The 27,471-nt window shown below is 36.0% G+C and overlaps 4 protein-coding genes across 7 annotated transcripts; all 4 read left to right on the forward strand.

Annotated features, from left to right (window-relative positions):
- Positions 1-5,181: 5,181 nt before the first annotated feature.
- On the forward strand, positions 5,182-8,959 carry LOC103962637 (floricaula/leafy homolog). 2 transcript variants are annotated; one of them, XM_048566592.1, is made up of 3 exons: positions 5,182-5,765; positions 6,792-7,305; positions 7,832-8,261. In XM_048566592.1, the coding sequence occupies exons 1-2, from the start codon at positions 5,210-5,212 to the stop codon at positions 7,298-7,300; spliced, it is 1,065 nt and encodes a 354-aa protein (XP_048422549.1). In that variant the 5' UTR covers positions 5,182-5,209; the 3' UTR covers positions 7,301-7,305; positions 7,832-8,261. The 2 variants fall into 2 exon arrangements, with proteins under 2 accessions (XP_048422549.1, XP_048422548.1); XM_048566591.1 differs by lacking the exon at positions 7,832-8,261 and adding an exon at positions 8,411-8,959 and having other exon boundaries at positions 5,195-5,765; positions 6,792-7,195.
- Positions 8,960-10,027: 1,068 nt separating this feature from the next.
- Positions 10,028-13,296, forward strand: LOC103962676. Its single transcript, XM_048566747.1, has 4 exons — positions 10,028-10,342; positions 10,437-10,565; positions 10,643-11,332; positions 11,930-13,296. Exons 1-4 carry the CDS (start codon positions 10,205-10,207, stop codon positions 12,239-12,241), a joined length of 1,269 nt encoding a protein of 422 aa, XP_048422704.1. The 5' UTR covers positions 10,028-10,204; the 3' UTR covers positions 12,242-13,296.
- Positions 13,297-17,155: 3,859 nt separating this feature from the next.
- Positions 17,156-22,362, forward strand: LOC103962636 (E3 ubiquitin-protein ligase ORTHRUS 2). Its single transcript, XM_018651259.2, has 9 exons — positions 17,156-17,593; positions 18,769-19,301; positions 19,421-19,546; positions 19,766-19,868; positions 19,959-20,020; positions 20,095-20,197; positions 20,373-20,517; positions 20,790-21,004; positions 21,267-22,362. The coding sequence occupies exons 1-9, from the start codon at positions 17,156-17,158 to the stop codon at positions 22,098-22,100; spliced, it is 2,559 nt and encodes an 852-aa protein (XP_018506775.2). The 3' UTR covers positions 22,101-22,362.
- A 1,736-nt stretch (positions 22,363-24,098) lies between these two features.
- On the forward strand, positions 24,099-25,787 carry LOC103962635 (mitochondrial import inner membrane translocase subunit PAM16 like 2). Of its 3 annotated transcripts, none has more exons than XM_009375379.3 (5): positions 24,099-24,191; positions 24,315-24,412; positions 24,943-25,030; positions 25,190-25,320; positions 25,440-25,787. In XM_009375379.3, the coding sequence occupies exons 2-5, from the start codon at positions 24,410-24,412 to the stop codon at positions 25,566-25,568; spliced, it is 351 nt and encodes a 116-aa protein (XP_009373654.2). In that variant the 5' UTR covers positions 24,099-24,191; positions 24,315-24,409; the 3' UTR covers positions 25,569-25,787. The 3 variants fall into 3 exon arrangements, with proteins under 3 accessions (XP_009373654.2, XP_009373653.2, XP_018506774.2); XM_009375378.3 differs by having other exon boundaries at positions 24,118-24,191; positions 24,342-24,412; XM_018651258.2 differs by lacking the exon at positions 24,315-24,412 and having other exon boundaries at positions 24,121-24,191.
- The last annotated feature ends 1,684 nt before the right edge of the window (positions 25,788-27,471 follow it).

The following is a 27,471-nucleotide window of genomic DNA, read 5'->3' on the forward strand; positions in this document are numbered from 1 at the left end:
GAGGTGTTAAAATATAAAACTGCGTGAATTTCGTGTGCTATAATTTCTTTGAGTACGCATCTTGGAATTGTAACAATTAATAAATTACATAGACTAAATTAGTAAATCGAGACAAATTAAATTACAAGATCGAAGTGGAATATTGTGCATTTAACTTCTCTCCTCGTACCCTTCTCTATGCTTTCTTAACTTATGAATTAAATAAATTAAAGATTAACGCATCAAGAGAAAACGAGCATGAGAAATCATTAGCTTAATACAATTCCCAGAATTTTGTAGAAAACAATATAGATGAGCAAAAATTAAAGTGGATTACTGGGTCCATTTATCTCTATTTCTAGTTGAATAATAATGGAATGGGTTAGGGCTCATCCATCTATCGTCGTGGGGCAGGTTCTATTGGAACCCAAATTTACTTGAGAGAGATAATTAAAAAATGAAGACTTTAGATTCGATCCCTAGTCACTATCACTCTTTAACTAAAATTTTAATAGTATTTAATTTTTTATCAAAGTCTCATCACTATGAAAACCTCATATATCAATATTAATATGTATATTTCTATATGTTTGACATTTATGAGATTTATAATATATATGTGGCGTATAAATCCTATATTTAAAGTCCCTCATTAAATTACAATGTAATAATATGAAACGGCTATAATAAAATGTTTTCAAATTTTTTATTGAACAAATGAATAAAAACAATGTAATAATATGAAATCATAAATAGCAAATGAATGTATCCATGGTTTTAAAAAATTGTAAATAAGCTATATAGTAATATACCCAAAAATTCATATGGATACATTATTTTGATTGAAATTTTATTATACCAAAATCTTAGACTTAAATTTTATTAATTTAAATAATTTGATTGAAAGACAAAATATTAAATTTTAGTATTAATTTCTCCCCATAATCTTACAAAAATTGATAATTCGTCTTAATTATCAGATTTTCTAGTTTATCACAAAATAAAATGTTTTATTTTATATTTTTAAATAAGGGTACATTTCAAATTGAGAAAGGGGTACATTTATAAAGAATAATGGGTACATTATGAATAAATTATGGGTACAAATAAAGAATTAAAAAAAAAAAAAAAAAAAAAAACTAGACTAATCATTTAAAGAAAAGGGCACAACAAGAAGTTAATATATGGGTACAAATTAAAACTAAAAAGAAATGTAGTACAAATTTAAAAAAGGGTTGCAAATTAAAATTGGGTATAAACTAAAAATAAAAATATGATACAAAGTATAACCATAAATATACATATATATATATATATATATATATATATATATATCAAATGCAACATTTCCAACACTAAATTAATATATTTTAGAAACTTAATTTAATTATGCTAATATGTAAATATTTTATTATTGAAATAATGACATTCATTAAAACCTAAGAACCTTCCTATAGTTTAAATTATGTTAAAATAAAATATCGCTGAAATAAAAAATTCTTTTTAAAATAAAGTCATAAAGAATTATTGTTTAAATAATACAAAAATCTGAGAATAAATGGGCAAATTAAGTTGACCTGTAATCAATCTCCAAAAAATTTAAATGTGATTACATCATACATGCATCGCATTTCAGATTGTTAAATACATGTGATATTAATTATTTACAAGATGTGCAAAATGAGTTAAGTCTCGCAAGAAGTTAGTCATAAAAATTTGGTATAAATTTGTGTTTAGTAAGAATCGAATATAAGACCTCTCACTTATAAGTGAAAAAAAAAATATTATCAGACTATTGCATCGAAGTTTTGATTCAAATATAGAGTTTAGTGCAAAAATAATTACGTTAACATCGAATGTTATACTCGAATAATTTTCAAATCATATAACGTGTTATACTTGAAATTGCCGATAAATGAAGATGTAATCATATCTAATGAGTAGTGTCTTGGATCTTTAAAATCATGTGAAATAAAAGACTGGTGAAATGACACTTAGTATTATGGTCTAGTGTATTCCTCTTCATTTGTAAGGGAGAAGTCTTATGCTCGATTCTTGTTAAATGTAAATTTGAATCACATTATTGCTAGCCATTATAAGACTTAGCCCACTTCTCCCCCCCCCCCTTTTTAGACCTACTGTAACATTTGGAGTAAAACTCAAATTTTAGGTTTTAAACCTACTCCAACTTGCTCTAATCCTTGGGCCAAATATGAGTTTTAACCAAAAATGAGTTTTTGGGGCAAATTTAACACCCCCCTCCCCAACTAGGTTAGTGCACTGACTCACTATATATGTGTATTTTTTTTCATTGTATATTATAAAATCATTGAATCCAACAGTTAGACCTAATATGATCAAATTCAACTAGATCGGGTAAAATATTAAAAAAATTCTTTCATGTGTTTCGTATTTTTTAGTGCTGGTTTAGTGATTTTTCTATATTTATCATAATCTAAATATTTTTTGTTAAAATCTTCATAAAATTAGATTATGATAGCCTACATAATTTTTTAGTTTAAAAAAAAAGTTGCTTAAAGAAAAAAATTATTATAAATTCGTTCTTTAATAATTTTGGCCTAATGATTTAACCTAAAAGGATTGAAGTAGAAAAACTATTTCTAGATTAAAATTTTCTAAGTTTGTGTAAATGACATCCGTTGTTCAAAAAATTGGTGAATAAAAACTATGAGGAAAAATATAAAACATAAATAAATTTAAAAAGAATAAAATGGGTGGGTAAGGTGAGGTAAAAGGAAGAGTACTGTTAATGACTCAATGTGAGAAGGAGCGCTCCTCCTCCAGAGCCTGACCGCCTGAGTCACTGCTTTCTTTCGGTGTCATCCCAGAACCACCGTACACTACGTGTCAACCCTACAATGGCCCGTCCCATCCAACTACCTTCTGTTGCCCAAAAATATATATTATAATGTTAGAAATACTAATTTTTTTAAATTAAATTTACTAACAAAGTAACGTGGTTCTAGGTGATTAGATTATTACTTACGTGTTGATTATCATTTAATTTACAAATTTAGTTTAAAATTTTGACTTCCTAGCATAACTCTTAATATTATTCTCAAAAGTTGATGGAGGCAGTATCATGTTACCAACATGATTCTTTTCGGATTCTTTTGGTGAGGATCCTGAAGCTCAGTAAATCGTGTCTATTTATCGTGTATCGTGCGATTATTTTTTATCAAATACTATTTATATTTAATTTTAAATAAAAATGTTTAAAATAATTAAACTGCACGATATACGATAAACTAATATAATTCACAAATTTCTGATATCCGAAAAAAAAAAAATCCATCCGGATTCATCTTGTTACTGCCGATCGTAAATTTCTAATTTCTCTCCTCTGTTACATCACGCTTCATCATTCATCAATTCATTAGTAGTACAGAAAATTTTCAGGAATACAAATAGTACATAATGTATTTTAATAAAAATTGTGAAAATTTTATTTTTTAAATTATTAACATTTCAGCACATATATTTCATTATTTATATAGTATCACGTGATGTATCATTCTGTGTACCGTTCACACTGAAAAATCTATTCTGGTAGTAGATCAGCTGGCAGTGTTCTCTGACCCCCATCACATCCCCTCTTCTCCACGCGACACGCGTCCGGAATTGTTTCAACATCGTATTCGTCAGGCCACGGGTCGAGATGGGGAAGGGGAATAGGTAGGCGGAGCTGCACCTGATCGTGACCCCCCTTTGATGGGGCATTGAAAGTACAAAAGCAGCCTTTCAGTTCTGAAGTAGCTGCCCAACTCTTGTACTTGCCCTGCCAAATTATTAATTTCATTTCTGCCATGGAAACAGTGAACCATATAATACAATGTGTACGTGTTATGAAATTACGGTTATGACCTCCATGCATGCTTGGCCTGCTGGAGCAAGGAAAGGTCCAAGATTCTCAACAGAGATATGGTGGTTGTGTGTGTCACGCTGCCCTAGATCGACCGACGGGGTGTGATGGATCTGATGATGATGCGATGGTAAAAATAACCATGTATTACACAAACACCAATCCTAATCTTAACATTCCATTTGACCAAAATTAGGGTTTTCGTTTTTTTTTTGCCATGACTAATTTCCCCACACTCAATCCATATATGTCAAGATCTTTTATTACCAAGATGAGAAATGCTAACAAGATTTTTTTAAAGTAAAATTTTTTGTGGACTCTTTGTTATTTTATAATTTAACATTAATTCTTATACTAATATTATAAATATTGTGTTAAAAACATAAAATGAATATGTAAAATGTCTCATTTTTAAAAGAGTTTCCTTAAAAATGTTTGTGTGTGTGAATCATGTCACAGATTTTGGACATTTGGATGTTGGTAAGTAAGAGACTAAAGCAGACAAGTAGCTAGACAACAACAAGCAAGCAAAGAAATGTTGGACAAGTTACTTCCTATTAGCACTTTGAGGAGATTTGGCTCTCCTCAGTCCTTTCACAAAAGGATTCATTCCTCTTTATAGGTGAATATATATATATATATATATTTTCCAAAAGTTACTATAAGATGTATCATAATTTTTATCCTCTGAATCTGGAATTTAATGACAAAAAACACTGGCGTATAGGCTACCTCGGAATATATTAAAAATATTTAACTTTTACACTAGAGTCTAAGTATTGATTTGGTACTGATATGTTTTTATAAAAAATGGGTATAGAAAAAAAAGCTGATCTCAAAAGGGTATTTAGTAAACACTTAAAGAAAAATTTCAATAAGAAAACGCAAACCCTTTCTTGGTCCATTCTCTCTCACAAACTCCACTTCATTCAGCTTTGCTTTACTCGTTGGGGTTTATGGTAGAATGACTTCATAAAAATTGTACGAACTTTTGAATAACTTGTTTTACATGTCGACCACGAAATGCGGCTACTAAAATTACTAGCATGACCATGTAGAATCCAAGCTTAAGTTCGACCAAAACAAAAATCCAACCTTAAATTTCAACTCAAATCTATCACAGACATGCATAGATCTTCATAGGCTAGAGCTAACAGACATAACAAGTTAAAAGTTCATTGGGTAGTGGGACCAACCGGATGGACCCTAAGTTAAACGACACCTTCAATATGATAGTTATTATTTGGTTGGGTTTGGAATTGTCAAGTTTGAATACAAGTATACGAACCCCGGTTTGTAAGTACTTCGGGAAACACTCGTACAAAGCACAAGGGTAGTTTCGGAAGTATGAACAAAAATCGTCTTGCTTTTATGGGAACAGAACACTACAAGCTCCCCCAGAAAATAGTCTCTGTTCACATTGTGCTGTGTGGAGTTGTGGAAAATATGGATCCGGATGCCTTCTCTGCGAACTTGTTCAAGTGGGGCCTACGAGGCATGGTTGTGCCGACGAACCGGGTTCAGCTGGAAGCAGCAGTGCCACCAGCGGCGGCAGCTGCTGCTGCGGCGGCTGGTTGTACTTTGCGGCCTCCAGGTGAGCTTGGACTTGGAGGGCTTGAGGATTTGTTCCAGGCATATGGGGTCAGATACTACACGGCGGCAAAGATAGCGGAGCTTGGGTTTACAGTGAAGACCCTCTTGGACATGAAAGATGATGAGCTTGATGACATGATGAGCAGCCTCTCTCAGATATTCCGCTGGGAGTTGCTTGTTGGGGAGAGGTATGGTATCAAAGCTGCCGTCAGAGCCGAGCGTCGCCGCCTTGATGAGGAGGATTCTCGGCGGCGCAACCCTGTCTCTGGTGATACCACTACCAATGCCCTTGATGCTCTCTCCCAAGAAGGTACTATACCTATTTACATGAATATTCTTTTTTTTTTTTTTTTGTAATCATTTACATGAATATTCTTTACCTTTGTGTCTTAGATTAATTGTAGTAGGGTTTGTGAGTTAACCTAGGGTTTGATTACACTTTGATATAACTTTATTTTAAATGTAAATTAATAGTGTGACAATATAAGATCTTGGGTGATAAAAAGAACTGAAAATATGAGTACACCTTTTGGAGTTTAATTTTCTTTAACTAAAACTTATCATGGTAAATTTTTCTAACAAAAACCCAATGATTAAACTCTAATTAAACAAAATTCATAATTAAATTTGACTTGGCAAAATTTGTATTTTTGGATGTCTAAATTACCCTTAATTACACTTTGGGTCTCTCAGAAAACTTGACCATGATTGACCGCGTTTTTTTAAGGACATAGTTGACCATGTGAATTCTTAAGGTTTGCAATTAGCTACAACTCATGTTAGTGATTCTAATGTATTTTTTTTGGTAGTTCAATATAAGTTTTTCAAACGAACACAACATATTTATTAACTAGCCAAATTTAAAGGTTTGTACTATGCAGAAGTAAAGAAATTGTGAAAAAGGAGGTCAAAAGTCATAACTCATAACCATGAACACAAGTCATGAGAGGCACATGGCTTATTTTCGGTAAGAAATATAACGGTGTTAGGGTAAAATGATAAATTAATAATCTCAGAAAGTTAATATAACAAATAGCTTAAAATTTTAGTTCATTGGATAAATTGAAACTATATATATAATAACATTTTAAAAAAAAAAATCCCAAAGAAAAGTATGATTCTTGATTAAGGAGAAAAATAGGTTGTAAAACATTACTTTTGGTGTAATATAACATGCTCGATCGAGTGCATGAACAAATCGAAACCATTGTTTTATATTTCGTAACATAACATGTCATATTGTGTAAAAATAATTATGATAAACTTTGATACTAGAGCACTAAGTTGTTATATTTGGATTGGGATATATATGATACGTGGTGCATGGGATGTGCAGGGCTGTCGGAGGAGCCGGTGCAACAAGAGAAGGAGATGGTGGGGAGCGGAGGAGGGGCGACGTGGGAGGTTGCGACGGCAGGAGAGAGGCGGAAGAAGCAGCGGAGGATGAAGAAGGGGCAATTTAAAAATTGTAGCGCTGGAGGGCGTCATAATAACGAGGGTGTGGACGACGAGGACGACAACGACATGGACGACATGACTGGGTATGGGAACGGTGGAGGAGGGGGAATGCTGGGAGAGAGACAGAGGGAGCACCCGTTCATTGTGACGGAGCCTGGGGAGGTGGCGCGTGGCAAAAAGAACGGCCTCGATTACCTCTTCCATCTCTACGAGCAATGCCGCGATTTCTTGATCCAGGTCCAGAACATTGCCAAGGAGCGCGGTGAAAAATGTCCCACCAAGGTACGAAGTTTTACCCATCTCCCTTTTACGTACGCTGATTTCTACTGTAAAACTAACAGTAACTTCATCGTGTTAGTCATTGATCTGTGGGCCCATTTCCTGTAGTACAATTAGGCCTTATTTGGCAGCTCGTACTGTATTGACTATTTCTGTCGGATAGGATAAATAGCCACCGGATAGTACTGACTAAATTAGTCGGGTGTTTGGTGCAGTATCGGACTAGTGACTGTATTATTTATACTGTGTTTAGTATTATACTAGATAGGAGGAATCAAACTTAAAAAAAAAAAATTTAAAAAGTGAAATAATTTTTTTGTTCCCAGATCTCTCCGCACCCCCCAAACACCCTCCCTCTCTCTCCCTTCTTCTTCCCAGACTACAGAAGAATCCCAAATAATTGTTCCCTAGCTCTCTCCGCCACACCCCCCAAACTCCCTCCCTTTCTCTCCCATATTCCTCTTCCCCGACTAAATAATCCGGGCGTTTTGGTTGGTTTTATTAAGCGGGTGTATACCGTGTTATCCTATCCGACCGGTTAAATTAATCCGGCGCTTATTTAGTACGAGTGAACATCAAACACCCGAGTCCGTATAACTAATTCTATCCGATCCTTTATCCGATCTGTCAAACAAGGCCTTAAAGGCTAGTAGGCCGTATTAAATTTCACCACAAATCTATATCTTTTAATTGAACTCAACATAAATATTAAATTGTCGCGTTCATAGCAATTTTAGTTCTATAGTTTCTGTGTAGGCCTGGTTTCGTTCATGTATTGCAAGTAGCATCGACATTGGTCCCTACAATTCGCAAATTACTGTAATTCAATGGCACCGGTCAAATTTTGTTGAATTCTTGTAAGAAGTCTGTTAGTTTTACCCTTTTGTGTACCGTGCACATAATGATTTTGTACAAGGTATCAGCGGAAGTTGAGGTTGAGGGCTGTCCTCGAGTTGGAACAATTTGCAATCTACATGGACTAAATTAGATGAAATTAAACGCAGGTCTTTGTGAAAACTACATGGATTAAAAATGTGTTTCGGGTAAATAGCTCAATATTTAGTCCAAATTTGATTCTACTAATGATTTGAGTCTGATGATTCGATTATGATGTAATCAAATACGTGTTAAGAAAAATGTACGCAATTATAATCTGACCGGATTTAACAATGTATAATTTCGTTTTGCATTTGTTTACTCTACACATTATATATGCAGGTGACAAACCAAGTGTTTAGGTATGCCAAAAAGGCAGGGGCAAGCTACATCAACAAGCCAAAGATGCGGCACTACGTGCACTGCTACGCCCTGCATTGCTTGGATGAGGAGGCATCGAATGCGCTGAGGAGAGCTTTCAAGGAGAGAGGCGAAAATGTTGGGGCTTGGCGGCAGGCATGTTACAAGCCTCTTGTGGCCATCGCAGCAGGCCAAGGCTGGGACATTGATGCCATCTTCAATTCCCATCCCCGTCTCTCTATTTGGTATGTTCCCACGAAGCTTCGTCAGCTTTGTCACGCCGAGCGCAACAACGCCACTGCCTCTAGCTCTGCCTCCGGCGGCGGTGATCACCTGCCCTATTGAGCAAACGTTATGCGCTTCAATATAACTGATAAACCAGCTCTGCAGGGAGAGACTAAACAGAGAGTTTGAGCAAACTAAGGAGTGAATTTTATGTAGTAGGCTAGAAGCCTAGAACAAATTTTTATCAATATTTTAGGATCCTGTTATGATCTACTATTTAAAAAAGCTAGCAATTATAAAAGTCAACACTTCTTTTATGGTTCATGTTCCGGATTAGGTTCATCCCTGTAATAATCGGATGAACTGAGTTGTAGACATGCTACTAAAAATTCAACAACCACTCCAACTTTTATCCAATTAGATTTGGACACATGTCCAAATAATTGAAATTGTAAACACAAATTGGACACGTATTCAAATCTAGGTGAAAGCAAGAATAACGGTTGAATTTTTAGCAGCCAAGTATTGTTCTTTGCAATCTACCATAATGATAATGATAATCTTTTTTTATTATTATTACGAGTGAAAGGGACAGGTCGATCTCCCCAGTCCACAACGACAAAATTGAGGTTGCCCTTCCCAAGCATTATAGATAAAGGCAGAAGACTCTATGCTCAAGACTTTCGTAAAATTTCAATCTTTGTGATTAATAAACTACAAGTGATTCTTCGTTTAACCTAACACAACCTAGTAGATCTTTTCACCAAGTCTGCCAAAGTCCACTTTTTGGAAGCTTGTTCAAGGTATTGAATCGCGTAAATTATCAGATTTGCAACGTATGTAGTTTCAAGAGGAGTCGAGTCGAAATCAGAAAGAGTATCCCAAAGCATGCTCATTTGATCTTAATGTACTCTTTTTTCCTTTGATCATGAACATTTCAAGTTAGATTTTTGTTACATGGCAACGTTTTAATGTGGCATCTACATCGAGATGGTCATACCTTCTATGAGTTTATTTCTATAGCCTTACTACGTTCCGAAGACTCAAGAATTGACACATACGCATTTACTCATACTTTCTCCTGGCAAGGTTTTGGTGTAACAATCTCTTTTATGCATCATCCATAAATCAATGTGTTCTTTCATATGTGTTTGACAAGAAAACTTCATCAATTGCTTTTACATTGATACGATTGCTTTTTGATTTAACAGACAGAACTGGTGTTGTAAGCCATTTATATCAAAGCGTGATTGTGTAATCTAGAAGTAGTATTAGACATGGTTATATATATAGATTATGAACCGAAAATCTATTATCCAATTCATTTTGAAAGGGGCGGAATAAAACCCGATTCCGAGATTGAGATGGGCCAGCTCACGGCCCAAAGAATAAGGCTGAACTCGCGTCAGTCAATCGGGCCTTGATCTTTATTACAGGCCTACTTACTTCTAAAGAGACAAACGACTGCCCGTTTGGTAAACACCAAAACAGTGGCTTAAATTCAAAAGCGGCAAAAGCAATTCATTTCAGCGCGAAGATTCCCGCCAAAACATGGTTAGTAATCGGAGATCATCTGAGACGGCGACGCCGCAGCTCCGATCGAAATTCAGAAGAGTCACGTGCGATCACGAACAGATGAAGATCGCATTCCACGATCTCAAATCTCAGATCCGAATCGGTCTCCTCCAAGTATCCACCTACCTAATTTCTCTCCCCAGTTTTCAAAATTTTCGCACCTATTTCTGAATTTAATGGAATTAAATTGCTATGTGTAATGATGGAGGCCGAAGAAGTCTTCGCATCGCTGGCAATTCCGTTGATGAAGCTTGTAGGTCTGAAGACGGTGGAGATGTCGATGGAGGGCCGGTTCTCCACCATCATCATCCAGACAGACACCGATTCTCTGCATCAGGTTTCAATTCCCAAACAATCGAATCGCCATTTTCTAATGACTCTGAATGAGAGATCTAAAGCTTAAATTATTTGCAGAATTTTGGATCCGACTCGGGGGAATTCGGATCGTCGAATTGGAACCGCCGTTCAGCGAAGGAAGAAATCTACGCCGCTAAAGCCGCCGTGGCAGGGAGGCTCGTGATGGAGAAGCAAAAAGATCAGCTGGTTCAACTGGTCGGAATCCTGAAGCAAATCGAGACTCAAGTCAACGCTCGCCAGAGACACATGGTCAAAACCCTCACTCACCGCCGTCTCTACATCCAGAAGTTCTTCCGCAGAGCCGTCGATTATCTATCCTCCGTAGACCGCGTTGACCACCGGACCTTCCAGATTGCAATCCTGAAGCTCCTCCGGGCGGTGTTTGACGAAGTGGGCGCCGTGCTGGGGTCAGTAGAGACTGATGTGGATGATCTTCTGGTGGATTTGGGTAAGCAGATGTGCGATCCGATGGTGGAGTACGTGGAGGGGGTTAAGGCTGATTTGAGTGAGGGCAATTGCGTAAGGTTGGTGGGGTTGGTGAAGGAGATGGCTATGGAAGCGGGAGAGGCGAGGGTTGAGATGGAGGCAGCGAGGAGTAGGGCCGCGGTTGCAGAGGCTAAGAGAGTTGAGGCTTTGAGTAGGCTCCGGGAAGCAGAGAACAATGTGTGCAAGTTGAAGGAGTGCCTCAAGTTTTTGCCTGAGCCTCATAAGGCATCCACCAAAGTGAAGCCTTCTGCCCAACAGAAGGTAATCACCCTTCTCTTTCTTTCCATTTGACTGGTTGTTTGTAGATTCAATACTGGATGTATGTATTCTTGTAACACTGTTCTTACTAAGAGAAGTGAACCATGACCATTGCCATATCAGAAAACGTTATCTAATTTGGTTAATTGCTTAATGAGGCATTTTTGTCGTCCAATTTAATAGCATTGGAAAATTATGCCAGAATAATATTGCAGCTCCAGTTAAGAGACGTGAAGCATGACGAATGCCATTCTAGAAAGTGTTAGCTAATCCAGTTAATTGCTTAACGAATTACGCATTTTCGTCATTTAGATTGGATAACTGGGAAGAATGGTAGAATGATTGATCATATTCGTTACCGTATATTTTTGATTGCATAATTATAGAACTGGCGCACCATTTAGTCATAATAATTGATGTAATAAGTACGTATCAACAGCCACATCATATAATTAGTCGAAGGATGTTTTGGGCATGCCCTTTGTTAGCATTTCAATGCCATCCACACGTCTGTGTTAGCAATTTGAATACCCTTATCCCTAATTTTCAAGATCAAGCAAAACACTGTGACATTGCCTCTCAGTTTATCTTGATGTGAAGTTTTTGAGCACGGAGAAGGAGAAAGCAAACGATGAAGTGCTGCTGTGGGAGATACTGGAAAAGAAGAGAGAGTACCACACACCACGGAGCCCATTTGGACCCAAAGAGCTTCTTTCCTTTGAGCCAAATAATAAGCGCCAAAAATCAACCAAGGTAAAACCAGCAGCAGTAACTTCTACGTATTCACCGCGGTCAAATACAACGCGTTCGGATGCTCGGATTCCCTTGGGCTCATCTCCTTCGGTAACAATTCAGCGAGCTGCTTCTCTCAAGCTCAAGCAAATCAGCTCTCCAAAAATGCGTCGCGCTTGAAGGTATGGATTTTCCTGTTGGTTTCAGCATCAAATCAATGGCTAGGATTGCTTACCAAAAAACAAATCAATGGCTGGGATTTGCACTTGGCCATTGAGCATGCATAAAGCAAGAAAATATGTTTGTGTGCTGCTTTTGTCTGTTTAGAGCTTTTAGTAGGTCAGGCCAGCAGATTAGGAGACATGATGATAGAGAACCAGACAAACTTTGGTGCTGCTGTGGTGTGATTTAAGAGCTTTTGGATTAAGAAATTAAGATGTTGGGGATGGCAATTTTATATTCTGACATGAATATTTTTATATAATCCCCACCATTTGATGATGGCGGAGTGCCGGAGTGGGGGGTGCGTGGATCAAACCCACCGATTCCCTAGGTTTATAGGGAGTAGGACTATTAGTTTATTAATCTTGAGAATTCTAACGTGGAAATATCTTCCATGCTGTTGAAGGATTTTGGTATGTCTTTTTACGAGAGATTCTATCATATAATCGTTTGTGTATTTTTTTTTTATGGTTTTTCTCGTCACGTAATTTAGAGTTTTAGATAAATATGAATTTAAATTTGGATTAAGAAGTTAATGTTGGACTTAGAAAGTTAATTCCAACATGTATATTTTTATATAATACCCACTATTGATGATGGAGAAGAGATTGTACCATATTGCTAAAGATTGTGGTATGTCTTTTTTTTACGAGATATTTTATCATACAATTGGTGGTATTTTTTTTTTATATATCTCTGATCACGTAACATTTAAATAATTACCAACATTGATGATGGGATAGCCCATTATATCTTTATTAATTATGAGAATTGTCATGTGATTCTTTATGCTGCTGCTGGACTTTTGCATTGCCTTCACCAACTCATGTTTGCTTTGCTCCTTTTGTTTCCATTAATCTTTGTTTGCAGATTTGATGCAGAGGAAAACTTCACGATTCACTCTTCGATGTACAATGTGAGTTTTAATTCGTATAAAAAAGAAGTTCAACTTGCATGTATCAAGTAAATTTGGATTACTTTTCTCTTGTAAGACTCTATTTTTAATAATAAGAGCGTTTGAAAATACCTTAAAAAAAACTCTTTATTAGAAATATATAATATGTACTTCTTTACTTGAAGGCTTCTTGAAAGAAATGTATAGCAGTTGCTCATTCCAAATAAAACTTCTAATACATTTTTAAATTCATAAACACTTTTAACGTTTCTAAAATATCATCATAATACTTGTGTAGCACTCCTTCAATAATCCTTTTGTCTTTTAGAATTGATATTCATCACCTTGTATTATCGCACTATTTTACAAGGGGAAAAATTTAGCATTGTTCTCAACCTACGATCTTCCTTGGACTTCTAATTTGGTTATGAACCCGAATAATAAGAAACTTTCTTTTTTAAATACCACATAACATTTGCAAAATATTTACATTAAAGAATGAGATGTTTAGGTAAGCTACGCAATGGCTAATCATATACTAATTTGATGTAAAACATGTCTTTCACGGGCCTATAAAACTTACAATAGGAGAGAAATAGTACAACTAAACATCAATAATGCTATGTTGAAAAAAAAAAAAAAAAAACTTTAACGAAAAATTTCTGGTATTGTTCACTTTAACAAAAAACCAAAATTTTACATTAAAAAAAATCAATTATGGTACTATTCATTTTACCCTTTATTTTGTCTTTATCGTTAAAATTCAATATTTTAAAGCCATTTTTATTAGTTTTCCTAAAAAAAAAAAAAAGGTTTACTAATGGAAACTTGGATAAATAATAAATTAGAAATAAAAAAGAAAAACAAAAAAGGAAGAAAGTACCTAGATTTGATAAGTAAACCATTCTCTTCATGGCATTGAGAGATTTTTCAGTGTGACCGGAACACGGAGTGGTACATCACGAGTCATTATACAAATGATAAGATATCTATGTTAAAAATTAATAATTAAACAAATAAAAAGTTTCACTACTTATATAAAAACACGTGGTGTATTATACCACCCGTACTCTAATCACAATGAAAAATTTATCCATGGCATGGTTGCATGAGTTCTTCGATTTGCGGTTATTTTCGACAAGGAAAATATTTACAAATGTTGTATGGTCATGCATTGGGAAACAAATTAAACTACCTATTAATAAAATATATTAATAGGTAGATTTTCAAATAAAGAGTTTTTTTTTATTTGAAAATATGTAATATGTACTTCTTTACTTGAAAAAAACTCTTTATTAGAAATACATAATATGTACTTCTTTAGGTTGTGGCCAAAAATAATGATGGATATACATGTAGATGCAAAAGGTATATTTTCAAAATATATAAACTACCTATTAATAAAATTTTGTTTGTCAACCAAAACTCTAAAAAATTACTATTCAAACCCTCTCATCAAAACGAAACAAAAAATAAAAATAAAAGTATTTTATTGTTTTTTACAAACCTCTAAACAACACCATATTTAAAAATAACAACTTGAGAAGGTTTTTCAAATTTTACAACACAAAGTGATATAAATATTTTTTATAAAAAAAAATCCACTTAATTCCGTGTGTGGGCATACGACTTGCATTATTATATTAAATTTTTTTTTTATTTTCTATCAATTTAAAAATGGTAAAATACCTTTTTAGTATTTAAAAAATGGTAAAATATCAACCAACTGACCAGCATTAATTGCCGCGTAGATTCAGGGATTTCAATGCCACTTTTTGGATATAAAAATCTAGACCTTTTTGGTGAGGCATTAAGCTTTTCCACAAGAAATAATTTACTAGCAGATAATGAAAAATAATACGCACATTTGATTTCCAATAATGCCCATGTCTAAACTTCGTAACTACTACCGTGCCATTTCAAAAATAATTCCCTTTATTTTCCTTTTATTGCTCAAGAACTTTGTACCCATACCTAAAGATTAAATCTGATCATGTAATGGTTGTTTTGTTATGTGTTGCAAAATTCATCATGTGTTTTCTCTTACATTTTTATTTTTTAACTGAAAAGACCACAACTTGTTTCCTTGTGATATCAAAGTCGGATAGCGAATATACATTTTGGATTGAAAGATAACGTCACATACCATTGAAATCAGATATTTAGTTTTTTTGACAAGAGGTTGTAAACATTCACTAATCATTAGCGATAATTACAAATTTTTTGTTCTTTGGGATATGATGATATATGCCATAACAAACAAGTATTCAGTTACTTCGACAAGCGTTGTAAGCAACCACTAATCATTAACGATAATTACATACTAGAAAACAAGTAATTCAATTAGTTCAACTATAGCTTGCTGGAAACTAGTAATCATGGGGGCGTTATTCGCACACTTTTTTTACCTCCCAAACATTCCCTGTTAATTTCAATCATTTGATCATATTCAAATCATTCAATTTGACCATTGAAAATTGAGAAGTGTGTATAACGGTAAAAAGGAGTGTATAGATAATACCACCCTTAATCATTCGAGACAATGGATAATACCACCCTTAATTCGATTAAAGTTCGTAGGCAACCATAATCATTGCTAATAACTGCAAACTTATCGTTTTTGAAAAATATTGATATGCCATAATAGTTACGTACTCTTTAGTTCGATCAGAGTTCGTAAACAACCCTATTTTTTTACAATAATTGCAAACTTGTGATTTCTCAGGAGATAATGACATATACCATAACAGACATATATTCAAATAGTTCGCCAGCAACCCTAATCATTCGCAATAACTACAGACTTGTCATGCCTTGTTACATAAAGAAATTCGAAATCGACCAATATCATCCTTAGTTGTATCCACTACCTACTATAAACAATTCTTCTTGAACTAAAGATATATCATATTTAACCTACTTACGTTACTAGAATATCTAATACAGGTCGCTGTTATGTGAACTATTCTCAATTACACATCTTCATTGTTCGTGTGCTGATTTAGTATGCATTTTGTTTCTTAAACACGTCAATAATGATATGTATGCCACACCAACTCACTTAATAATACCTACAAAAATTCATATATGTAAATTGAACTTGTTGTCATGGTAATTAGCTAAGGACCTAAAAACCTAAAATGCTATAAAAAAAGTTAAAGGCCTAGGTTTCTCTATCGTTCGAGTGGACAAAAAAAGTCTAGTTTTTGTTATTAGAAATCATGATGGGTAGAGTTGTCATTCCAACACTAAAATATCACATACTAAGGATAAAAATAATGTTATTCACACATTTGCTTTTACTTTCCACGCAACTTTTAGTTATTAATTTTCTTTAATTCATTTAATATCGATAGTTAAAATTGAGATGATTGTGTGAAAAGTAAAAATAAATGTGTATCTAGCAACCTAGCACTACCCTATACTAATCTAATTGTAATTCTTATTTTATTTTTATAAAAGGTAATTTACCTATACATTTATTTTTATCTTTTATATATTTTTCGTAATTTTCGACGATCTAATTGAATAAATCGAAGAAGACAACACTAACCCTATATTTTGTGGAGTAAAAGGAAAATTGTATTTTATCATTGCATACTGCCAGAAACGGCAAAACCGATGTGGCCACGATCAGACAAATGAGGCACACCCAACGTTCGAAAAGCGAGTCAAAAGCGGGATAGGCATTTGGCACCAAAATTTCAAAACCCATCAACCAAAACCCTTTCCGTTAACTCCCCCTTACGTGGACCACTCAAATTTCGTCAACACAGGGACTTCAGGTACACTGCAGCACACCCGATTTCCTCCCAAATTTCAAAACCTTTCCAAAAAATTTCAATAAACCCGCCGTCGCCCAAAAATCTCACCCCTATAAAGTCTGAGTCGTTTCCGATTCCACCACTCACTCAACGCCTTTCACTCCACATTGTCCTTACTCTCTTTCTCCGCCCTGTTATCGTGCGCACCCCCCAATGGCGCAAGTTAGCCAGCTTCCCTGCGACGGAGACGGCGTCTGCATGCTCTGCAAGGTGACTCCGACCGACGCCGAGAAGCTCACCTGCAAGACCTGCGTGACCCCCTGGCACGCTGCCTGTCTCTTGGCCAAGCCCGAGTCCCTGGCCGCCACTCTCCTGTGGGAGTGCCCCGACTGCACATCAATCTCCGGCGACGCTCCGGCGCACGTCCCCGCCTTGAACGCCGGCGTGGACGGCGGTCTGGTGGCGGCGATCCGGGAGATCGAGAACGACGCGACCCTGACGGAGCAGGAGAAGGCGAGGAGGAGGCAGGAGCTGATGAGCGGGAAGGCGACGGTGGAGGAGGAGAAGAAGGGGGCGAAGGACGTCTTGGATGTGCTCGGTGGGATTTTCAACTGCGTCTTCTGTATGCAGTTACCGGATAGGCCTGTTACGGTTCGTCTTCTTCCTTTTTTGATTAATTTATTTCGAATTTTTAACTTTTTTTTTGTGATTTGTTTTTTTTTTAATGCTTTAAGATGTTGGCGTATTTGGATGGTGATAGTGCAGGTTTGGTTCTTCTGTGCCTGTATTTTTTTGGGAATACCGTTTTGCGTTGATTTTTTTGAAATTTGTTGTCGTTTTGCCCTCACATTCTCCCCCTGTTTCTTGAATGCATTTCTGTTTTTCTTCCATGGAAATTCTGTTTTCAGAGTTCATCAATCTTTAATTTTTCCGGGTATTAGTTGGTATTAATTTAATTTTTAAATTTATTTATATAATTATATTCTTGCTTGTGATTACTTTTTTCTCAGACAAAGTTGGATTTTTTGCTTCAAAGATAAGATTTTTAACTATTTATGATGGTGGGTGAGAGTCCTGATTCACTAATTGTAATCATATAATCTCTTCAACTTCTTCAACAGGTTTAGTTGGGTTCTTAAATAAACCCAGATGTAGAATTGATTAGTTGATTTAATACAGTGTTCTTCGATATTTTTCAGCTTTTGGTGCTCCCATTTAAAAATTTCTTTATGGTTTCACCCAAAAAAATTAATGTTTGGTTGGTTTGGTAACGCACCACTTGTTTTCTTTGCTTTTTGTTCACTCTGATCCTGAATTTCGGGTTTTGTGGTCCCATCACCTTCCTTTGATGACGCTTTACCCTTTTTGTCTTTGTGTGTGTGTAAATTGGTTAATTTCTTTAATTGTTTGCATCTGAGTTTTCAATCCTATTACATCAACTGCATATTCATGTCTTTACAGGGTTTATGATTATCTACATTGTTTAGTTTACTAATATTCTAATGAATTTATCATTTGTATTTAATCTTATTGATTGGATGCATTGATAGTTTTGTTGGTCCACATAGTTTACCATGTTCATGTATTAGCCTATGTTTTAGGTGATCAGTCCAACAGTTATGAGTAAACTAGGAAACTCCTTGAATAGGTGAATGGATTGGAAAATTTTGGCTTTTGAGATATTTCGTGTTTCAGGCATTGAATTTAGCGTGCTTTCACATTGTTGGTGACCTTGCTTCTGAGGTGTTGGAGGATTGTTAGTAGGTTGCTGTACTGATATAGATAGATTATGTTAATAATGACATGTTGTGTGCTCTTAAATCCAGACACCATGTGGACACAATTTCTGCCTGAAGTGCTTCCAGAAATGGGTTGGACAAGGGAAGCGTATTTGTGGAAAATGCCGTGGTGAAATCCCTCCCAAGATGGCAAGTAACCCCCGAATCAACTCTTCACTTGTATCTTGCATACGTACGGCTAAGTTGTCAAAAGCAAATGCAAACGGGGGGCCTGCTCGGGTTTATCATTATGTACAAAATCAAGACAGGCCGGACAAGGCGTTCACTACAGAACGTGCACAGAAGACTGGAAAAGCTAATGCTTCAAGTGGCAAGATATTTGTCACGATTCCAGGAGATCACTTTGGACCCATTCCTGCTGAAAATGATCCAGAGAGAAATCAAGGTGTTCTGGTTGGTGAGTGCTGGGAGGATAGGCTTGAATGTAGACAATGGGGTGCACATTTTCCCCATGTTGCTGGTATAGCTGGGCAGTCTGATCATGGTGCACAGTCAGTTGTGCTTTCAGGAGGCTACCTTGATGATGAGGATCACGGAGAGTGGTTCTTATATACTGGAAGGTTTGTCATTGGATTGACCACTTAAACTGTGCCTTCTATTCCATCTCTCTTCAAAAAAAATTTTGATTTTTTTACTTTATGTATATTTGCTGCCTTGTTTACATGGATATACATTGCAGTGGTGGAAGGGATTTGAGCGGTAATAAGCGAACAAACAAGCAACAGTCTTTTGACCAGACATTTGACAAATATAACAAGGCTCTCCGACTCAGTTGCCTGAAAGGTTATCCTGTGCGGGTGGTAAGGTAATTGCAATGTTCAAAACTCCCTCTCTAATATCCACAACTTATTGTTCTATTTATGTCTTTTGTACATTTGCAGTTAGATATACCATGTTAAGACTATCAGTTTAAATTTTGTTACAATAATTTCCCTTGAGCATAATGTGTTCAAGATTTCTAATATCTGGGTGTTCTGCATCATGATTATTGTTTTGTATATGTTGCCTTCGAATTGATAATTAGGTCTCACAAGGAGAAGCGTTCCTCGTATGCCCCTGCTGATAAAGGTGTTCGGTATGATGGATGCTACAGAATAGAAAAATGTTGGCTTAAGGTTGGAGTCCAGGTAAATATGTGCTATCCCAAATGATGGCATCGCTTCATGGTTTCTATACTTTCCTGAAAAGATTTACTGATACTGTTTTTGTTTATCTAGGGGTTCAAAGTCTGCCGGTATCTTTTTGTCAGATGTGATAATGAACCAGCGCCATGGACGAGGTTTGATTTAGTTGCTTTTATTCATGCCCTCTTCTGTAGACCTCTTTACTAGATCTTTCCAACTTGAACTGCAGTGATGAGCATGGGGATCGACCTAGACCTTTACCTGATATTCCTGAGCTGAAGGCAGCAAAAGATATAACAGTGAGGAAAGAAAGCCCATCTTGGGACTTTGATGTAAGTTATTCTATTTTTTAAAACTGGATTTGGAATATTTTGTTTTACTGCTTTTCAGTCTTTTGGGGAACATAATGCACCTGGATAGAGTAGTCACTGAATACTTAAGAGTTTGTCATTGCGCTCTGATATTGTTATAGGAGATTTTGTAAACTATACTGTACAATGTTATCAGGAAAAAGATGGTCGCTGGACATGGATGAAGCAACCACCTCCCAGCAAAAAACCTATTCTAGCATTCTGTCCTGAAGCTCAAAGGAAGACAACGAAAGCAATCAAGAAAGCACAAAAAATGACTGTACGACAGAAGCTCTTGAAAGGTCTCTCTCTCTCTCTCTCTCTGTCTCAGCCCATCTTCTACATGACTACACTCAAATCAGTATTATTTTATCTTCCTTTGGTCTGACACGTGTAATCAAAATTGGAAACTACTTGGACAGCTGTTATGGATTTGGTAAGGAGGTTGGAGATACTTCGAAAGCAAAATATTGATTGGTTGGCTGATGGTTTTTTCTACAGACTTAAAATTAATCTAAACTCTGCCAACAGGTTATATCATTTCATGCTAATGTATATTTATCTTTGTCTGCAGAATTCAGCTGCCAAATTTGTCGGGAGGTGATGACTGCACCAGTAACCACACCTTGTGTTCATCACTTTTGCAAGTCGTGCTTAGAAGGTGCTTTTGTTGGCAAGAGTTTTGTGACAGAAAGAAGCAGAGGTGGACGGTCACTCCGAGCCCAAAAGAATGTGATGAAATGCCCTGCCTGCCCGATGGATATCTCTGATTTTCTGAAGAATCCTCAGGTTTGTTGTTACTTGGGCCTTTTTCTTTTTGGTTCATGGGAATGTAAGATTATTTTTCCTTTCATTTTTCCCCTTTCTGATTGATGAGAAGATGGAAGTGACAGTATGATGTGCTTTTGATTAATCCTGAAATAATAGACTGCTTGTAGGTAGAATGTTCTTTTGATTTTCCTCTTTTATCTTCTCAGAAATGAATGAAACATTACCTTATTGAAGTATTAACTCCTTGGCAAATTTGTATCTTGTGGGATTAACCTAACAGGTGAATACAGAGATAAAGGATATGATCGAGTCACTAAAAGCTCAGAATGAAAAGGAAGAGAAGGTGGATCCAACTGAGGAGTCAAGTGATGAAGAGGATGAGGATCCAAATGAGGTGTTAAGTGAAGATGATTTTGACAATGAAGCTGCTGATCATGTGTCTGATGAAGCAGGAGTGAATGGCAACGGGCAGACTTCACGAACAAAGTTGCCCACAAGGAGTCCCAAACGTCTGAAGGTTGATGCTGGTAATTCCTCATCAAAGACTGATGATGATGGGGAGGCAAAGGAAATTTTTGGTGCCCTGACTGATGGTTTGAAGGGAGATCCTAAAGAGAGCAAATCTGATGCTCCTGTTGCAAAGCATGGGAGGAAACCTGCTGCTCAGGGCGGTGCTGGAGCAAAGACCCGAGGAAGAAAGGGGACTAAGGGGGAAGCACCGGGTGATGAAGAAGGAAAATCTTCACCATCAAGTTCTCTACAGGTGCAATCTGATGAGGATCCAAAAGAGAGCGAGAAGCCAGCTGCAAAGTATGGGAGGAAGCCTGCCAGTCAAGATGGTACTGGAGCGAAGACCAGAGGAAGAAAGAAGGCTCAGGAGAAAGAAGCATCGGGAAATGAAGAAGGAAATGGCTCACAGTCAAGTCCTCAGCAGGTGCAATCTGTTGAGGATCCAAAAGAGAACAAAAAGCCAGCTGCAAAGCGTGGGAGGAAGGCTGCTGGTGAGGGTGGTGCTGGAGCAAAGAAGGCTCAGGAGGAAGAAGCAATGGATGTTGATGATGGAAATGTTTCACCATCAAGCCCTCTGCATGTGAAAGCCGATGATTTGGAGTGATCGGTTGACTTGTGCTGCAAGTAATGTTGAACTTCTAAGTGGTATTTTGGTGATGGTTCTTCTTGGGAGAAGTGGGATAGTTACAGCAGCATACAAACTTATATTTTGGAAGTGCTTAAGTGTCTATAGACAGGCTGCTTTGCATTTGCTTTTAGTTTGATGAACTTATCGGGCAATGCTTGCCCATAGTTGGTTCCATCCTGTCCCAATGTAGGTAACTTTGGTGGTTATCAAGTTCTTTGGCTACATTTTTTTAGCCTCATTCGTTTGCTTTGGTTCTTTACAATTTTTTTAATCTCCTTTCTGGTGCATGATAGTTGGGTTATTTGAAAGGAAATTGTTATTAACATTTCAAAAATTTCATTCTACATTCTTTTTAAGTGTATTTTTTTTTCTAATTATAGAAAGTTTAGAGTGACAAATGAGATTTTTGAAATGCTAATAACAATTCTCATTTGAAATTACTATGGAAATAACATGCTTTTTTTTATTAAAAAAGGAGACCAGCTTGATGTAAAGACAATTTATTTTTTTGAGAATCAGAAAAACTTGTAAAGGTATTTCAACATTTCTTTAGTCATTATTGTGGGCCTTCAAAATTGGCCTAATTTTTTATTTATTTTTAATTCTTGACCTGACTTGAAATCAAAACCTATTTTTGTATTCTTGAATTTTGAGATCTGAAAAATTCGGTTCAGGATAAGGATCAACTTTTATAGGCCATTATTTTGGGATCAGCAGTTGAGATTGGGATTGGGATTTTGGTTCAAGTTTCGAACCGACCCAGTCCTATGTGCACTTCAAATTTTTTATATTTAAAAAGAAAAATATTTTTTTGAGGAGTGAATAATTAAAATTTTTAAGTGCTAATAATAGTTTTTTGGTGTAAAAGGTTTTAATGAAAGTCAAATTCTTTTTGTGATCTTTGTGGTGATATCCTATTTTTAAATTGACTATCGTGGGGAAAAAGCTATTAATCATAATGATGTGGTGAAGTTCATTATCAATTACAGTTCAAATTGGATTTTTCCTCGTTTGTTTGTCATATGTAGGGGCAAAAGTGTCATTTTAGTTTTCATTGGTTGCATCAACCAATCATAAAGCACCACATTGACATAAATTTTTTATTTTTAAAACTTTGAGAACTACAAATAAAAAAAAAAAATTACAAGATTTATATTATCAAACTAGCCGTCATCAGGCATATACCACTTTCTCACCTCAAGAAGGCCCAGAATCCAAAATCAAGATTTGAAAGATCACAAAGTACCTCACCACATCTAGATTAATTATTATGCAAACACTGAATTTGGTTGGTTAATCAATTATCATGTGAACACTCTTATATTGTTGTTGATGCTTAAAAAAAAAATAGATTATTAAAAATGAAAAGAAAAAAAAATGGAATGACCCTTTTACTCTTGTACGTGGATGGATTTTGGTCGAAATTTCGATTTGAACTACAATTGATAATGAACCTTACTACAAGGTAGGATTAACAGTTTTTTTCAACACAGGGGTCGACTTAAAAATAGTGTCTTATCACAGGGATCATGAAAAAAAATTTGGCCTTTAATGAAATTTTTAATGGAAGATGTTTTTAATGGTAATTTGTATTAAATTTATATATTTTAAAGGTAATTACTTGGTTACTCATTCCTTGTTTTCTATTTTTGTGTAATTTTGTTTTTTCTAAATTAATTAAGTGTGTTTTTTCTAATTAATTAAAAATGTAGTGATATTTACATACCTATTTGTATCTTGTACACACTCTTCTTAATTTCTGACTGTCAGATCAAAAAATTTAAGAAAATCAATGAAAAAAAATTAACAAGAACATGTATGAAGTGAATATGGATATGTGGATAACACTTTTTGTTTTTTCTAACATGCTTTTACTCATGTTCTTACTGAAGCCCAACCCGGTATTTAGGCCCAATCCAGTTTATTTCTTTTTGTAGTTGGCTTCTTTCCCAAGGCGTACGACCTTCTCTAATCTCTCTCTCCCCCCTTTTGTATCTCTTAAACCCTAAACCCCCTCCCCCTTTTTCTCTCAATCACACCAAAACCTGCCATCATCAAATTCAATCTGTAAGTCTCTCTCTCTCTCTCACTCTCTAATTGATTTATGTACATCGATTAATTGCTTCTCTTTTCTTCCAAATTTTTCTGTTTAGGGTTTCTCTCACTCTCTAATGTTAGGATTGTGTTTAGTATTTGTGTCCATTGTGCTGCTGCTAGGTTTCTAGGGTCCTGACGGGTTGCCCCTGTTGCGAAATTTCTTGGGTTTATTTGCTTCTTCGTCGGTGATGGTATGTATTCTCGGTGATGCTTGTCTTATGATTTATTAGTTTCTCCTTCAGCTTTGGGCTATCACGCAAAGTTTTATCCACTAAAATTCAGTCTGTTAATGGTACATGTATTTATGTTGGTGACCGTTCGTGAGAGAGTTGCTAGTTTTGTTTCGATTTTTGCTGCTGAACAAGCTCTCCATTGAATATCCAGCTTGCCATAAGCATCTAATAATGTATCTTATTAACATTCCAAAACTTCTAAATTAAAGAATATCGGAAGGAACAATAGCCCGCCAGTCCACACAAATGAAGAAGAAAGGTTTATACCAGCATTTAGAGGAAACCGAATCCCACAATGATGCCCAGAGTGAATGTTATCCCATAAACACACTTCCTACCTGCTGTAAACTCAATTATCTTTGTATTTTGTTCCATCTGCAGCACCCAGAAGACAACTGAGGCTCTATAATTAGACAGGACTTTCATGTTCTTCCTTCACCAAAACTGCAATCTTTCTCATGTAGTTAAGTTGTTCTTTGTGTGTGCAGGCTGCAAAAGTTCTTGCCAATGTGCTCGTAATGGGCTCGGCAATAGTGGGCAGAGCTGTGCTCCGCGCATACCAGCAGGCAATCTCAAGTATGCTCTCTTGCAATCCCAAATCTTAGCTAAAACCTTTTGGATATTTCCCATTAACTCTAACAAGGCACTAGCAGGTTTCTTGCATCTCTGCAAATCACAAGTGTACGTTCTATCTGTATTTTACGATAAATTTCTTTGTGTTATCACTGAATGCAGATGCCTCAAAGAATGGTGTTGCTAACGAAGCAGTAAAGAATATTAGGAGAGCTAGCAAAATAATGGCTGAACCAGAGGCAAGGCAGGTTCTAGGTATCACGGAGCGTGCATCATGGGAGGAGATCTTGCAGGTGTGCTCTATTTGTTTGTGTTTATTTATTTATTCTCTCTGTTGTTTTCCCTGCATGTAAATGTCATCGTAGAATTTTCTGAGAAGTGTTAATCATTTGAAAAAAATTTCTTTATGAAGAGGTATGACAGCTTGTTCGAGCGGAATGCCAAAAATGGAAGTTTTTATCTTCAGTCAAAGGTCCATAGAGCTAAAGAAGTCTTAGAAGGCGCTTATGCAAAGAGGGCTCAACGGACTCCTGATGCATAACTTGTAGGCTCACAGTATTTTTCGCTCCCATTACATTATTCTCGGCATTCAATGTTAGGGCTGCTGCAGTATTCTTTTGATCTCCACACGGTATGAAAAATTGACGGTTACCTGCTTGTTGCGGTCTTATTCTAAATCAAGCTACTGTATTCCTAGTGTATATGCTATTAAACCTCTGAGGTTTCGCCGCCTAAATATAACGTTTCAATGTTCTCCGGATCCTTTGTTTCGTGATTTTTATGTGCCCGATTGTTATAGCTCGAATATATCAAGTTTATCAATTCCGAACTCTCACAATTAGCGTATTGTGATATGAAAATCTCCACCGAAGCGATAACAAAATTTCCACCATGAGCAGGCTCTCTGTGATGAGCTGTTTATGTGCAACAATTAGCTTATTTCTTGTTACTATTCTGTGGGTAGTTTTTAGGATTTACCGGGAGAGAAAAGAAAATTCAGTTACTATTCTTGCCCAAATCTGGTCCGGCCCAACACCAACTTGAAGTCGGACTAAATAGGCCCAACTTAATCCTCCTATGTCGGATAGTTTTGGGGCTGGTCCATCGCATTGGCAACTCTACCTTATTTCTTGTTAAATATGAAATTTATAACCATTGTACATTGACGGATTCAGGATTGTAACATTGGGTTGTTCTAATAAAGAGTTCAAAAAATAATAATTTAATTTAGAGAAAATAACATTGAAAAATTAAATGAGAGGCTACAAATTTTCATTCATAATGTCTGTGCAAACAACATTACAACTACAAAGACTAAATTTGTCCACGTCAAAGTTTCATAATAGAAAATTGGAATTTGGTAGGGGTGTGCTATCCACATATCCATTTTACTTCTCACACACTCTTTGTTAATTTACGTCCGTTGATCTTCTTCAATTCATTCGATCCGACGATTAAAAATTAAAAGAATGTATAAAAAATAAAAAAATATGTGTAGATATCACATCCCATTTGCTAAAGTGAAGTCGAAGGCTTAAAGTCTTTTGGGCTTTAATTTTTTATTAAATGGTTTGAATTTAGAATGTGAGTTGCGTGTTGTTTCGCGTGGTTCTAGAAGATGCTGTTAAGTCTTTTGGACTTTCAATTAAGTGAAGTCTAAAGGCGGTGCTGCGTGCACGTGGCTTTCATTTTTTATTTTCTTAATGACTTGCCTAATAACGTAGTTTTGGCTAAGCCGTTGATGCTCTGCTCCTCACCATACTCTAGACCTGGGTGGTCTTCTGATGTCCTAACAGTCACTTTCCGCGTTTTTGGATGGTTCCGTGATCATTCAAGTTCCTTAATGAATCCGTTTATGTACACAATGCACCCGATATTATATTTCTTGTTACAGAAATAATTTTCACACTCGCAGCTACAAGCCTACAACAACGTATTATTCACCATGACTTAAGTTCAAATTCTTTTTCGTAGCTTCTGTAGAGAAATAATTTCGACACTTTTTTTTTCTTCCAAGCGTCTTTGAGTTCTTCTTATTTCTTGATTTTCATTTAATTATTTAATTTAAAAATTATAAGTAAATAAACAAGTCGAGTAAAATAAACGAGATGTGCATAAATCACTTTCATTGTATCTCTTAGATGAAAAAAAGAAAAGAAAAGAAAATTGGTATAAAATTGAATTCTTGTATGTAGGCCTGGGCAACCCCGATCTGTTCGGTTTCTTTTCGGCTCACTTCGGCATGGCACAAGATCGGTCCGTTCAGTGTTTAGTTGGTTCGGTTTCGGTCTTAGGTTTGGTAACAAACCGTACCGAATCAATTTTTTTAAATTTAAAAATAAAAAATTGGTATAAAATTGGAATCTAGAATGTAGCACCTGCAGGACAGCGACCAATACTCGTTTTGTAGCAAGAGGCGAATGTGAAGGCCGAAAGATTTGAAA

The sequence above is a fragment of a genome, unplaced genomic scaffold (assembly GCF_019419815.1).
Source record: "Pyrus x bretschneideri cultivar Hongxiangsu unplaced genomic scaffold, Pyrus_bretschneideri_v1 Contig42, whole genome shotgun sequence".
NCBI lineage: Eukaryota > Viridiplantae > Streptophyta > Magnoliopsida > Rosales > Rosaceae > Pyrus > Pyrus x bretschneideri.

Excerpts from the sequence above, each read along its gene's own strand:
- LOC103962637 (XM_048566591.1), top strand. The coding sequence starts at position 5,210 with ATGAACAAAAATCGTCTTGCTTTTATGGGAACAGAACACTACAAGCTC. Across the intron at positions 5,766-6,791 it reads TGATGCTCTCTCCCAAGAAG|GGCTGTCGGAGGAGCCGGTG; the intron begins GTACTATACCTA and ends TGGGATGTGCAG. Across the intron at positions 7,196-8,410 it reads GTGAAAAATGTCCCACCAAG|GTGACAAACCAAGTGTTTAG; the intron begins GTACGAAGTTTT and ends TTATATATGCAG.
- LOC103962676 (XM_048566747.1), top strand. The coding sequence starts at position 10,205 with ATGGTTAGTAATCGGAGATCATCTGAGACGGCGACGCCGCAGCTCCGA. Across the intron at positions 10,343-10,436 it reads TCCGAATCGGTCTCCTCCAA|GCCGAAGAAGTCTTCGCATC; the intron begins GTATCCACCTAC and ends GTAATGATGGAG. Across the intron at positions 11,333-11,929 it reads AGCCTTCTGCCCAACAGAAG|TTTTTGAGCACGGAGAAGGA; the intron begins GTAATCACCCTT and ends CTTGATGTGAAG.
- LOC103962636 (XM_018651259.2), top strand. The coding sequence starts at position 17,156 with ATGGCGCAAGTTAGCCAGCTTCCCTGCGACGGAGACGGCGTCTGCATG. Across the intron at positions 19,869-19,958 it reads GGCTTAAGGTTGGAGTCCAG|GGGTTCAAAGTCTGCCGGTA; the intron begins GTAAATATGTGC and ends TTGTTTATCTAG. Across the intron at positions 20,021-20,094 it reads GAACCAGCGCCATGGACGAG|TGATGAGCATGGGGATCGAC; the intron begins GTTTGATTTAGT and ends CTTGAACTGCAG.
- LOC103962635 (XM_009375379.3), top strand. Across the intron at positions 25,031-25,189 it reads ATACCAGCAGGCAATCTCAA|ATGCCTCAAAGAATGGTGTT; the intron begins GTATGCTCTCTT and ends CACTGAATGCAG. Across the intron at positions 25,321-25,439 it reads CATGGGAGGAGATCTTGCAG|AGGTATGACAGCTTGTTCGA; the intron begins GTGTGCTCTATT and ends TTCTTTATGAAG.